Source organism: Terrapene carolina, unplaced genomic scaffold (assembly GCF_002925995.2).
Source record: "Terrapene carolina triunguis isolate 2854851 unplaced genomic scaffold, T_m_triunguis-2.0 Scaffold131, whole genome shotgun sequence".
Taxonomy (NCBI): domain Eukaryota; kingdom Metazoa; phylum Chordata; order Testudines; family Emydidae; genus Terrapene; species Terrapene triunguis.
Window position 1 is genome coordinate 16,491,048 of NW_020664482.1, and position 13,741 is coordinate 16,504,788.

Genomic DNA, 13,741 nt, shown 5'->3' on the forward strand with positions numbered 1-13,741 from the left:
GGTGCAGACCCAGGGTGTTTAGCTCTTCTTATTAAACCCAAAGCATGGAGAGTTTTGCCCAGCCTGTTTATCAGTGTTCAAGCAATTCTTGGAAGCTTTTAGAAGGAACACCCATAGCTGGAAATAGTATTCTTAATAATCAGTTATGATTGAAAGCTGCCTATGAAATGTTCTAGGCACTTATGGGGGTGTGTGTGTGTCTCACACACATACACAATCTGGCTGGAGATAGTTACTATTTCTCCGTTCTAATTTACACTGAAGTGCATTTCAGAGGATTAAGTGCCCAAATGTTATATTCTGTGAATGTGCTGCAAGGTTATCTCAGCCTGACAGGGGGCAGCAATGAATTAATAAGCATTGCTTCTTATATTTATACCCCAACTTTTGGGGTATAAAAATAAGGTATAAAAATACTATTTCTGACTTTAAAATATAAGTGTGAATCAAAATTGAGACATGCAAAAGACATACAAATGCTCCAACTGCTTCTCACCAGTTGAGATGGTGAGGTGAGCACACCCCTGGTGAGTTGTCTGTTCGTAGGCTTTATCTACACATAGAAGTTGTACTGCTTTAATTATCCCAGTGTAGGTAAAGTAGTACAACCCCCTAGTGTGAACTCAGTTGTTCAAGTATAAAGATGCTTTATACCGGTCTAGCTTATTCCCGTATGGGAAGGGGACTAATCTATGCTGGTCTAAGGCACTTTTATAGTGGTAAAATGGAATGCACACTAGAGCTTGTATCAGTATAACTATTTTGGTAAAAAATAGCTCCCCTGATCAACTCAGTCATACAAGTACAAAATCTGTGTGTAACTGAGAAAGTACAAGTAGCTAATAACAGCTGTCTAGAAAGCTGTTCATTTTGGGTACTAATGATACAGTTTTGTTCAATCTTGTCATCTTTATATTGTCTATTACACTGTTATCACTACAAAAAAACCACCCCTCTACAGGATAGAACTCTACATCAGGCCGATGGTATCATACGCCATTATATACTATTTACCCTCATGGGATTTTTTTATGGTATTCCAGAGAAAAGCTCTACAGGATCTCAGTAGGGAAATGGCCCATTTCTCCATTTATAGATGTTTTCTACAAAGGGAAAAGGACGGACAGTTTAAGCACAGGGAGAAAAATAAGGGTTTGAGTGGAAAGAGGCAGCCATTTTCCCTCCCACTCTCCGAGTTACTTTTTTTCTTCCGTAAACAAACTCCCCAAAAGCAAATGGCAATATACAGCCATAGCTTTAGAGCAAAATCTTACCAAGCTAACAGAATCTGCCACCCAGTCCCACTACTGCTTCACAGGTACACTACCTCTGTCCACCATGCAATGGAAACAATCACACGAGTTCTGTCCAGCAGCTGATCAACACTGAATACATTTTACAACCTCTTTTACCTCTGTTTTGAAAAGAAAACATATTAAGAACCAAAAAGAAAACACTATAAGTATCATAAGCCAAATTTGCACTAGCAGGCATTGTGACAGAGACCTTTTCACTTGTTGGGGAGGTGGATTTATTCTAAACCACTTGTGTGTTATGATGGTTCATCATTAACACATACACATACTTCTCCTCTCACAGTGCATACTAGCATGTATTCCATGTATAAATAATTTGCACTTCCCTAGTGCCTTAGATCTGAGGATCTCAGAGCACTTTACAAGCAATAATGAATGAAGCTTCCCAGCACCCCTTTGTGGTATAATTGTCCCCATTTTACAGATGGGGAAGTTAAGATATAGGGAAGTCCAAAGGTTATACAACAAGTTGCTGACAGAACAGGAATTAAATCTCATATCTCCTGACTTCTTTTCCCATAGACAAGGATCTTACTCTTTATCTAGATGTGATTAGAGACAACTCAGAATAGGTTTATAGGTGTGTGCTGACTGCTTCTTGTTTTCAAGGTGCTTAAAACTAATATAGCATCATAAGTAGCCCACTCATAGAATTATAGAGAGTTATTTTTGATCTCGTATTTCATCAGGTTTTCCCAGTTCAGGAAGACTAACAAGATATTTCATGAGCTTTAGAAAGTCATAATTATTATAATGCCATATGCCTTGCTCCAGAATTATATCCTTCAGCTTCCATTCCCCTTTTGCTTATTACATTGTTAATCATTGGGGGTATTTTTTTTCAGCCAACATGGAAGGAAGCTCTCTCAGAAGTCGAGATAAGAGGCTTAGTTTGAATTTGGTAAGTACTCTATTTGCATATATTTAAACACTGGCACAAAACAGACTAAAGCACATTAGTTGTCTTGTGACCTGATGCTCTGTTACTCCTCTCCTGTGCTCAGCACAGGAATGGAAGAGGAGGGCACAGGTGACTTTATATCACATTTGCACCTCCTATATTCTGGAGTGTGTGGCGGCTTGCCCAGCCCCTGCTGTAAGTTAGAGAAGCCTCACAGGTGCCCTGGTACTAGGGTTTTTCATAGCCCCTTACGGGGTCCCTCTTAACACGCTGGGCAGGCCCCCTCCTGACACTCCTAGAATACCTCTTCTCTCCCATCAGACATCCCCTATGCTGCAGGCCTGGAGACAGAGCAGAGCAGAACATGTAGGTCAGCTCTTCACAGAGGCCCTTGCACTAAGGGGTGTTTCCTGGGGTCCATTTCCATCTTAAGGGGATAGGTCACAACCGAGAATGGAGCCCATGTGTTGCAAGTTTCTGTATCACTTTGGAGTCATGCGGGTTACCTCCTTTTGGGGGCCTGTTAACTGTCCCGACCCTCAAAATCCCCTATAAAGTGGTGACCCAGTTTTTGACTGCAGAGAATTAGGTGATGCTGGTCAATGTTGATGTGAAAACACATTAGGCAGTGACGTTCCCACCAGGTGTTCCCTGCCCCCCAGGGCTGAGCATGCTGTCTCTGCCTCACCAGTCCAGGGAGCCTGAGAGCCAGAACTGGATTCTCCCAAATGGGAAGGCCCTATGCTGCCGTTAGGCTGCTAGGCCAGATGCAGGCTCCGTTGTCTCTGACAGACGCCATGTTTTTCTCACATTTGAAATGGATCCTACCCGATTTGTAGTCAATGCCTCTTGATACGCAGCCAGCATTAACCTGCGTGACATGACTCCCCAGGGTTGATCCTCAGCTACCCAATGTAATCCCTGTGCATGTGTCTCTGCACTCAGAGCTTTCACCTTTGCAAAGGAATAACTCACCAGATGATTGACATGTGAAAGTGCTCCTTACGTTATAAGCCTCCTTTCATTTTGTGGCTCAGATTTGCTGCTGGTGTAGGCAAGCGCTCTTCCTTGGAAGTCAGTAGATTTGAACCGGCTTATGCCACCAATTCATTTGTGCCCATGTTTCCAGCAATCATGGGCCTCGGCTGCCAAGTTCAGATCTGAACTTTTCCAAAGTTGGCATGGATGTCTGTCTTGGTAGTTCTGGCTCCTGCCATTCCAGAGATAAGCCACCCCAAAAGTTCAGATGGGGGTATTCAAGCGTGGGGTTTAGTTCAGGCTAATTTGTATCAATGTCTGGATTAGCCTTGCTTGATGATTAGAGTTGTTCGGCTGACTGGAATGCTCTTTCTTTTCCTTCTCCTTTCGGAAGCCGTGTCGATTCACCCCGCTCTACTCTTCAGCATCGGACAATACGGAGGACAGCTATGTACCCATGCACCCCACCACCTCTCCACCCATCCCAGGACCAGATTGCTCACCCGATGGCTACACTCCCATGAGCCCAAGCTCAGCGACCTTTACCTTTCCTGTAGTCACCAATGACAAACTCTCCAGCCCACTGCCAGAACTTCCCACAGACCTGGAACCACCTCCAGTGAATCGAGATCTCAAGCCCCGTAGGAAATGTAAGGCATTAGACCAACCTAGTAAGCAATTCGAAGCTAAGGTACATTGCTATCACTGACCACTAACTTCCATGTCTATGGCACCTGGCATCCCAGGGCATCACAAAGCACTTCACATACTATAGATGCAGCCAGCTCTAGGGTGGAAGATGGTAGCCAATAGCCTTGAGGGGAAAACTTTTTTGGCCAAGATCACTTGGGCAAACCTCTTACCTCATTAAAAGTGCCATGGAATTTAAAAAAAACAAGGTAGTATCCACTCTGCTGGGATGCTGAAGATCCTAGGAGAAAGATACTAGTTCAATAACCTGCTATGTACAGGCTGTGTTAAATTTGGGGCATGCTGAATGACATGCTTTAATCTAGTGGCCCCCAAACTGTGGAGTGTGCCCCCTCCGTTGGTGGGGGGGGCACGGCAGGACTCACTCTGTCCCCAGCTCTGCTCCAGCCCCACCCCCAACTGCGGCCTCGGCTCCTGGCTACCGGGTTGGCCGCTGCTCTGCTCCTGGACCTGGCCTCAGCCCCTGGATCCTGGCCCAAACACAGCTCCAGCCCCAGCACCAGCCCCAACCGCAGCCCTGGACCTGGCCCCAACCGTAGCCCCACTCCCAGTCCCGGATCCCGACCACAGTTCCCCGGGGGTTGGGGAAGTGGACAGGAGTATTTTCCTTCCACTGGTTTGGTGAAAGGGAGAATTTTTTCCCCAAGCCTCATGCCACTTCCAAATGCTCTGTGATTCATACACATTTGGAGGATCCACCCGGAGATAAGATCCATCTTCGCAGAAGCCCTCTGTCTCTGCACAGCCCCATGGACCTTCTAGCTCCCTGGGGGCTCCTGGAGGAACTAAGCTGCCCCTAGAACGACCCTTGGTTGGGGAGGAGAGAATTTCACAGCACTGCAGGTTACACTCCTTTGCCATGGGGGCTGGGGAGGCAGGTGGAGACCTACAGGCTCGCTCTCTTGTCCCACAAATGGAGCTGGAACCCATACAGAGGGGCTTCCACTGGGTGAGGGGGAGGGAGGAGCATACCGTGAAAGTGGCATTTCCACACACCCTCAACCTGGGATCAGCAAATGCAAGCTCACATCCTCTGTCAGAAGCAGAGGGGAGTTTGGGGGCCTAAGCTCCTTAGACTACAAGTGGTTTACGTATTGGGTCAAATCCTACTTGCCTTACTCACACAAGTATCCTTATGGGCCTGCTTTCATGAGAGGATGAGCAGGATTTGGCCCATTAAGTAGACAAGAGAGGAGGAAAAATTCATTTCTATTCCCACAGCCTTCCTCAGCCTGTGCCACAGGTATCCAAAATACACCTCTACCCCCGATATAACGCGGTCCTCGGGAGCCAAAAAATCTTACCACGTTATAGGTGAAAGCGCGTTATATCAAACTTGCTTTGGCCTCGAGTATTTCTCTTATTAATAGTCAGCAAATCATTTTTGTTAGAACTAACATGGTGTATGCAGTATGCTGTGCCTCCTCAAACAGCCTGGCCCTGCCCCCTATCCGACCCCCACCTACTTCCCGTCCCCTGACTGACCCCTCAGAACCTGCGACCCATCCAACCCCCCCCCGCTCCTTGTCCCCCGAATACCCCCTCCAGAGACTCCCTACCCTTAACCACCCCTCCCAAGACCCCACCCCCATATAAGCCCCCCTGCTCCTTGTCCCCTGACTGCCCTCTCCAGAGACCCCCCCCCCATGCCTATTCACCCCCAGGACTCCCATGCCCTATCCAATGCCCCCATTCCCCATACCCTGCCCCCAGAACCTCCAAACCATCCAACCCCCCCTTCTCCCTGTCCCCTGACCACCCCCCAAGACCCTCTGCCCCTTATCCAACCCTTTGGCCCCAGCCCGGCACCCTTAACACGCCACTCAGAGCAGCGTGTCGGAGCCAGACACACTGATGCGCTGATCCACCGGAGCGTGCAGCCCCACCCCCCAGAAGTGCTGCTTTACCGCATTATATCCGAATTCGTGTTCTATCGGGTCGCATTATATCGGGGTAGAGGTGTATGTGATATTTCTCGTTCACCCAACTACATTAAGCTGCTTAATATGCACACACTCGAATGTTCTGCCTGCTTGTTGGAACACCACAGGATTTGTGCGATGTTCTGGAGTGGACTGAAGGGTTTTATACTCCTTCCTGAGTTAGCACCCGTGGATAAACTAACTTCCAATGTGGAACTCTTCCATCTCTCCCTGAGTGGCACAAAATACTTGGCATTATCATAGAACAAGAGTTAGATGTTGTTACCATGTAGAAAATGTGGAGAAACCTTGTGAAATGGGAGAGGATGGCTCAGGGGAAAGGTAAAGCTATGACTTTCACTTCTGGTTGCTGGTTCAAATGCAGCCCAGGCAGCTATTGATAGAAATTTGTTACTGCCTTGGGCTTGCTCAGTGACCTAGAAGAAATGAGTTGAAGGCCTCAATCCATTTCCCTGTGGAGAGATGTTCACAACACAGAAAGCACCACCACAGTTGGCACCCCTATGGGCAGCAACTGTCTCAGAAGACAGGCCAAGGGCTGGCTGGACCTGGACACTGAAGTAGCCCCTCCCCTGCGGAGACATCACTTGCTGACCAGGGTTCAGGCGTGTTCCTGGTCCAGGGCCGGCTCCAGGCACCAGCTTACCAAGCAGGTGCTTGGGGCGGCCACACCGGAGAGGGGCGGCAAGTCCGGCTCTTCGGCGGCAATTCGACAGTGGGTCCCTCACTCCCGCTCGGAGCGAAGGACCTCCCGCCGAAGTGCTGCAGATCGCGATCTTGGCTTTTTTTTTTTTTTTGGCGGGGGGAGGGGGGCTGCTTGGGGCGGCAAAAACCTTGGAGCCGGCCCTGTCCCGGTCATTCTGGAAAGTCTGCTCTCCTGCTGCCCATCATGTTTAGCTGCTTGTTTTAGGAGCCGCAGAGGACTTTAGTCTCCAGGGCAGATTTAAACGGTCCATTTATTCCACAAGATTTCCTGAATATAATCTCGCACAAATGCTAGGCTGTATAACCTTGTTTGTTACGATAGTGCCTAGGTGCCAACCAAGAATAGGGTGTCATTTTATGCGAAGCACTGTACAAACACAGGAGTAGAAGAGCTTACGGTCTAAACACACAGCACAGATGCAAGGCGGTGAAGGGGTAGAGCACACAAGCAAAGTGAACAATGTGATGGCAGCAAACGGCATGTTAGTTCCAGGACTTTTGGGAGGGTGGGATGGAGGGTTTAGTTAGGAAGCAACCAGCTAAATAGGAAAGGAAGGGAGATGAGGGGAACAGGACAGGGCAGAAGGGATAAAAGGGGCAGGTCTGGAGTGAAGCTGAGGTGAAGAGACTGAGGGAGTTGGAGCAAACAGCCATTCAGCACAAGGCAGAGTAGGTCCAGTCAGAAATGTGGAAAGTTCTCTGAGCATCTGAAGTTTCCTGCTTTGGCTGCTTCTGCCCCGACCAGCTGGAGTTTCTGGCTGGTTCCTCTCTGCAGTTTTTTCACCAAGGCCACGTGGGGGGCCACCACCTGGCTTCTGGCACCCCCAGAGTTGGGGGAGGCGTCTCCCATTTATTTATGTTATTAGAGCCATTAATAAATCCTCCTTTTAAAATTCCTGTTGTACCCATTTGCAGCACGACCCCCTCCGCTGGATCTGAGAAATCTCTCCACAATCCGGGAACACGCTACCTTGACCAGGATGTGGACTGTGCCTTAGTAAGTGGATGAGAAACCTGACACTGAAACCTCTTAAGCATGAGCATTGTGAAATGGAGTTATAAATAACTTATCACATTCCGCAAGAAATAGTTTGTTGGCAAAGTCTATAAACAAACATGCTATGCAAATTCCATGGGACTCCTTCCAGCATTTTACAGGCTTTTGCTGCCATAAAAAAAGGGCTCCTTTTAAAGACAGACACAGTGCACTCCCTTCAGACTGTGCCGTGAGAAATTCTGTGGTTTGGATCTCTTGCAAATTAGCCGTACCTCAAAGCCTAAATTGTCTCTTGTGAAACCTCCTTATGTAACTTTTTAGAAGGCTGGAGCTAATCTGTTCTCTGGTACAGCTGCCATAATGTTAGCCCTCACGCCTTCTAATATTTTTCCAGAGGAGAGCAGACATCTTTGTTCTTGAAGATTAAGATGGCAAAGGGAAAACAAACCTAATTTAAAAGCCTGGCTGGCCTGATGACCTGGGGCTAACGTTCTGTGCTGCCATACCGAAATGGAGACTCGATTCCTGCTCCTCATTTAGTGTCACTGAAAACCAGTTGTGGGGTGGAGGGAATGCCTCGGGTCACTCTCCCCAAATGATGACAAAGCCACAGTGTCAGTGGGCCCCAAAGGGACTCACAGCCAGGAATTCTTAGCTGGTAGGATCGAAGCAATGATGGGAGATGAAGCATGCTGGCACAGGCAGTGGTGGCAGTAAGTTCTCAGAGCTGATGGGGAAAGTTGGAAGGGGTTTGCCAGTTGCCCCTTGAAAATTCCTGGGTGAGAATTCTCCCAAGCCTTCCTGTGTGGATCCTTTTAGTGCCTGGCACTTTAACAGTGGCATGCTAGACACTGCCTTTTTAGCTAACATGGAAGGTACTCAGAGGAAGGGCTTGCTCTCTTGGGAGAAGCTGACACAGTCTGTCAAGGCCAGGTAATCTGGTGGCAGCAATCAGAATCTTCCCCAGGCTTCCAGGTTAGCAGTTAAACACTGGCTAACCCCTGAGGTGCTGTGTGCTTGGCATATTCGGCAATCCCACAAGTTCAGTGCTGCCTCATGAACATCCCTGCTAGCGTGCCATGGATAATGAACTCTGACACGTTCAACTGCTAGACAAGGTCTGCAGGGAAGAGGAGCATTGAGGAGTTCATTCATTGTAAGCTAAATATCAAGTTTTTTTATATTAATCAAGCCAAACGAGTTTAAATGACCAAATGTGCTCAGAACAAATAAAGTGAAAACCAAAGCGATAACTGTTTGGATTAAATTGTTCATGCTGTGTGAAGTACACAGCTAATCTCTGGTTAACTAGCCATATTGGCCAAACTGCAGTAATTTAGTGATGATTTGCAGTAGGTTTGAATTACATTATACAGACTGCTTCAGACAGTTAGATTAGCAGCTAAATTTTTCTTTTAAAAGAACTGAGTTGCAGACAGCTCCAAAGCACAGATAACATGTGTTTGTACTGCATTCAGAGCCAACCAAGTTGCTTTGCAGGCAGCTACAGTAGCTGATTAATTCATTTCAATCTCAGAAATGGTGGTACCCATACAACAAAGTAACTTCTCCATCAGCGCATATTACACAGATGAATGTCTGCCTCCATTTGCGTTCCTTGCTGGAGAATTGCTCTGATATCTCCTGCTTTCTGTCATAGCTGGCAAACTTTTATAGTGTCAAGATAAATCCCAGAAAATCCACCAGAGATGTTATGGATGTAACTGTAACATGCTTTATAGCTAAAAAACATTTTTGGATGGCCTCTCCGTTAAGGCTTCAGAATTAGGGTGAGTTTATTCGCCATATGGGCCATGTCAGACGTTGGCTTCTTTTCAGAGCATCTGTTAGCTGCTTCCTTAACCTCTCCTGTGTTTTTCTTCCTAGCAATCGAACGAGCTTTATCTCTCCAGATAGAGACGGTATTAATTCAGCAAGAATATTTGCCAATTCAGTTTCCGGAGAAGAGGAAGAAAGTTACATTCAAATGGTAATCTTCATTTTCACACAGCTATCCTGTGCTCTGTTCTGCTCTGTCACATGCCCTGAGAATTCTGAAGCTCATTTTCTAAGAAAAATGTTCAGCAGGTTTGTCCTTTGCCCTCTTTAAAAAAAAAAAAATCAAATGGTTTTAAACTAAAGACACTGGGTCTGATTTACAGAAAGATAAGGGAAGCCTTTTTTCTGCTATGCAGATCTCAGCTGTTCACCCCACAAACGTTGCTGAGCAGTTCCAAGAGATCACTGGGATCAGGCATATTTACATGAGAACTCATTAAAGGCAAAGGAAAACTAAGTCCTTTCACCTTTTACAAGGGCCCCCTGCAGAATCTCCTAGGAAATGACAGACAATCTTCAGTGCACTTCCTAAAGGAACACACACAATGTTGTATAGAAAGAGAACTCCTATTAAAGTCTTGGTTGCATTAACCCTACTTCCCATGACATAAAACAAAAACATTGTGGCTTCCTTTTCTTCATTAATTCTTTGGCCATGTCTAGAAATAGGCCAGAACCTAATCCCCTTCGAATTTCAGGTGGGAATTGATCTAGAATTCCTAGATCTGAGCCAGCTGTGGCAGACTTGGTTCCAAATCCAAAGCCCGAAGGGGCCAGCTTTCCACTTCCAGTTTGGGAATGATTGCACAAAGAGTTTACACAGCTGGCTGCGCCAAACAGAAATCTTACCTCCTCGCTCCAGACTAAACCTGAAGCTGATTTGAATCTACACAATAGCTACTCAGCTCAGCTCTAGTCATAATCACACTCCAATTGTATTGTTCAAAAAGCTAAAACCTTTAATATGTTTGTCATCGTCTGTGACTCTCCATTTTGATATGCAATTGACAGACATGAATCAGAACCAGAACCATTTATCCATACCCCCAGAACGTCAATGGCTTAGATGAAATGGGATCCAGATGTAAGCCATCCCAGGTTTTCGTTTTGCAAAACAAAATCCTTACTGATGTTTTGCTAAACCTGAATGAAAACCACCCCCCGCCCCATTTTGCCCATATTACTGTAATTACCTCAAATCAGAGTTCCTGAATTTCTTTGTACAGTCACGTAATTAGACATTGCTAGGATCTTGCAATTAGTTGATGAATGCATCCCTTGACATACTATACAAATGATGTGGGCCAGAGCTCTCCTTCTTTGCTTACTGCTGGATTAGGAATAATACTAAACAGTCTGGTCTTTTTCCTTTTAGGATCATGATTTAAGGGTTTTGAATTACTCATTAAAAGTTTCTCTCATTCCACAACAGGAGCACAGCCAGGCAACATCTCCATGCAGTGGTGCTTTCCCATGGTCAAGGAAGTCCAACCTTGATTACTTAGCATTGGATTTTAATTCCGCTTCCCCATCCCCTGTACAGAAGGTAAGAATCATTTCTGCAAATACCACCCTTTTTTGTACATCCTGGTGTCTCTCGCTGATGGAGGCAAACAGACAGAGATTCTCACTTCTGGGTAGCCTCAATACAATGAAATCCGTTGTGCTCTTCCAGCTGATTGCATTCATAACAGGCTCAACATGAACATACTGGTAACGTGATAAAACGACAATTAAAGTTATTACAGTGGTGCCAGTATTATACCTTAATGTGAATGGAATCACATTAGGCATAATGGCTCCACTGGAATATACAGTAATAAGAACATGTGGGCAAATTTGTAGGTGCTTGCAAGAATTCTGCAAGCTCTTTTTTCATTCAAAAGAGACACAGTTTCCCACAAAACTTTCCTGCGAATTTTCCCACAAATCCCATCTGCAGTAACATTCTGTGACGTGAGTATGACTAACAGCAGGGTCACAGGAAGACATTATAGGAGATCTTGTAACACGGCAAAAATATTTATTAATATTAGTTATGTCATTGCAGAAGTGTCTTAGATTCTTTAGACACAGTCAAAAGATAAGATCTCTGCTGCTCCAAAGAACTTACAATTTAAATCAGGGGTCTCAAACTCAAATGACCACGAGGGCCACATGAGGAGTAGTTCATTGGCCCAAGGGCCGCATCACTGACACACACACACCTCTCACTGCCCCCAGCCCTGGGCAGGGAGTTCAGGTGCAGGGTGTGGCAGGGGACTCAGGGCAGGGAGTGCAGGAGGGGTGCAGGGTGCGGCAGAGGACTCAGGGCAGGGAGTTGGGGTGTGGGGTGCAGCAGGGGGTCAGGGCAGGGGGTTGGGGTGCAGGAGGGGTGTGGGATGCAGCAGGGGGCTCAGGGCAGGAGGTTGGGGTGCAGCAGGGGGTTGGGTTCAGGCAGGGGGCTCAGGACAGGGAGTTGGGGTGCAGGAGGGGTGTGGGATGCGGCAGGTGGTTGGGGTTCAGGCAGGGGGCTCAGGGCAAGGAGTTGGGGTGCAGCAGGGGGTTGAGGTGCAGGCAGGGGGCTCAGGGCAGGGAGTTGGGGGGCGGGGTGCAGGAGGGCTTTGGGCTCTGGCCAAGGGGTGGCAGCGGCAGGACCCTGGCCCCGGCCCCACGCCGCTCCACTCCGCGAAGCAGCTGGAACCATGTCCCTGCGGCTCCTGGGGAAGGACACAGGGCTCCACGCGCTGCTTGCCGCTCCTCCAGATACCTCCCCCGAAGCTCCCATTGGCCGCGGTTCCCCGTTCCCTGGGGGGGCGGGCAGTGCCTGGAAGCCAGGGCAACACACGGAGCCCTCTGCTTCCCCACTCCCCGGCCGCAGGGACGTGATGCCAGCCGCTTCAGGGAGCGGCGCAGGGCTCGAGGGGGGCAATCCCACGAGCCGGATGCGGCCCATGGGCTGTAGTTTGCCCACCCCTGGCCTGGAGGTAGGTCGCGGGGGGTGCGGGCCGCTTGGCGGGACACAGGAAATAGCCCGGCCCGCGGGCCGCATGTTTGAGACCCCTGATTTAAATAAACAATGGTGGACAAAGAAGGAGTACAATGAAAGCAAATAAATTTACTGTAAATTGTAGTGACTATCTGGATAGATTGCTGAGTTTTTGTTTTACAGGTTTTGCTCAGATATCTTTGAAGGGATTGACTTGAAGTTTCTAGGCCTCCTTTAATTTAAACCCTCCTATGGTTAAAATTCATGCAGGTCATCAGTGTAGCAGAATCTTACTAAAGGCAAGAGAATAATTATCCTTGCTGTGGGATGGAGTTAGCCCATACAGCGTGTTTCCATATCTCACTATGCTGGGCAGAGTGACAAGGTGACAGATGGATAATTCTATCTAAAGCGGACTGCAAAGCAATGCTCTTGTCAGCTGATGTCACTGTAACTTCAAGGTGAAATGAAATGACCAGGAAAAAAAGAAACGGAGGAATAGAAAACAAAACCAGTTTTACTAGCATCCATGTTCTCTCTAATATAAAACAATTGTTTCTTCGTCTGTCCTACAGAAACCTTTTCTCTCGGAAGAGCAGAGAGTAGACTATGTCCAGGTAGATGAACAGAAGACTCAAGCCCTACAGAACACTAAACAGGAATGGACAGATGTGAGGCAATCTAAAGTTTAAAGGAGGAAGGTTTGGGGTTTGGTTTTTTGCACTGGAACAACATTGTTAACCAAACAGCTGTAACAGCAGAGTTCAAAGGCAGACAGAGTGTAAGATCCTGGTGGTCTCTAGAGGAATGACATTTTTAAGGAAAAACCTTCAAGTTCAGCTGGAAATACTATGTTGACTGAGTGGTTTATAGGATTATTAAAGTAACACGTTAATCTTCTTTGCCACCCCTTGCAAGCAAGTTACATGGTACAGTTTTATGGCCTGATTGCGGGAGCCACACATTTAATGGTAACAAATGCCACTACATGTTGCATTTATCTATTTAACCCCGCCTTCTCCCTGTATTAGGTAACTCCTTGTTGCTAAGGCTGTTTTTTGATATTCTACAAATACTGCAGGTGCTAAGGCTGCTTATAGCTTCTGGTATCAGACAGGTGTTGGTGACTATTCGACCAAGGGCTAAAATACTGAAATAATAAAAAACAGAACATTTTAATATATATATATATAGTGCTTAAGCAAACAGAATTTTGGAGAATATTTCCCCCCCAGATATAATGTCTGACTTTGAGTGACACTGTTAGAGACTATAAATAGGTCTTTGCACTGATGGAACTGGAATGCGTGGTAGTCAGCACCCCGACTGACGTTCATCATATTGAATTTCTTCTTTCTGTTGCGGTTCACATCATCACCTTTT

General features: G+C 46.8%; 1 protein-coding gene across 2 annotated transcripts in view; it reads left to right on the forward strand.

The window, feature by feature from the left end:
- The window catches only part of GAB3 (GRB2 associated binding protein 3), a 113,831-nt gene extending 100,763 nt beyond the window's left edge, over positions 1–13,068 (forward strand). The window contains exons 5-10 of one of the 2 annotated variants that reach the window (XM_024202697.2): positions 2,162–2,217; positions 3,590–3,845; positions 7,470–7,551; positions 9,439–9,541; positions 10,823–10,936; positions 12,934–13,068. In XM_024202697.2, coding sequence (XP_024058465.2) covers positions 2,162–2,217; positions 3,590–3,845; positions 7,470–7,551; positions 9,439–9,541; positions 10,823–10,936; positions 12,934–13,050 — 728 coding nt within the window. In that variant the 3' untranslated portion in view covers positions 13,051–13,068. The remainder of the gene's footprint in view (positions 1–2,161; positions 2,218–3,589; positions 3,846–7,469; positions 7,552–9,438; positions 9,542–10,822; positions 10,937–12,933) is intronic. The other variant, XM_024202704.2, reaches the window with a different exon arrangement.
- The last annotated feature ends 673 nt before the right edge of the window (positions 13,069–13,741 follow it).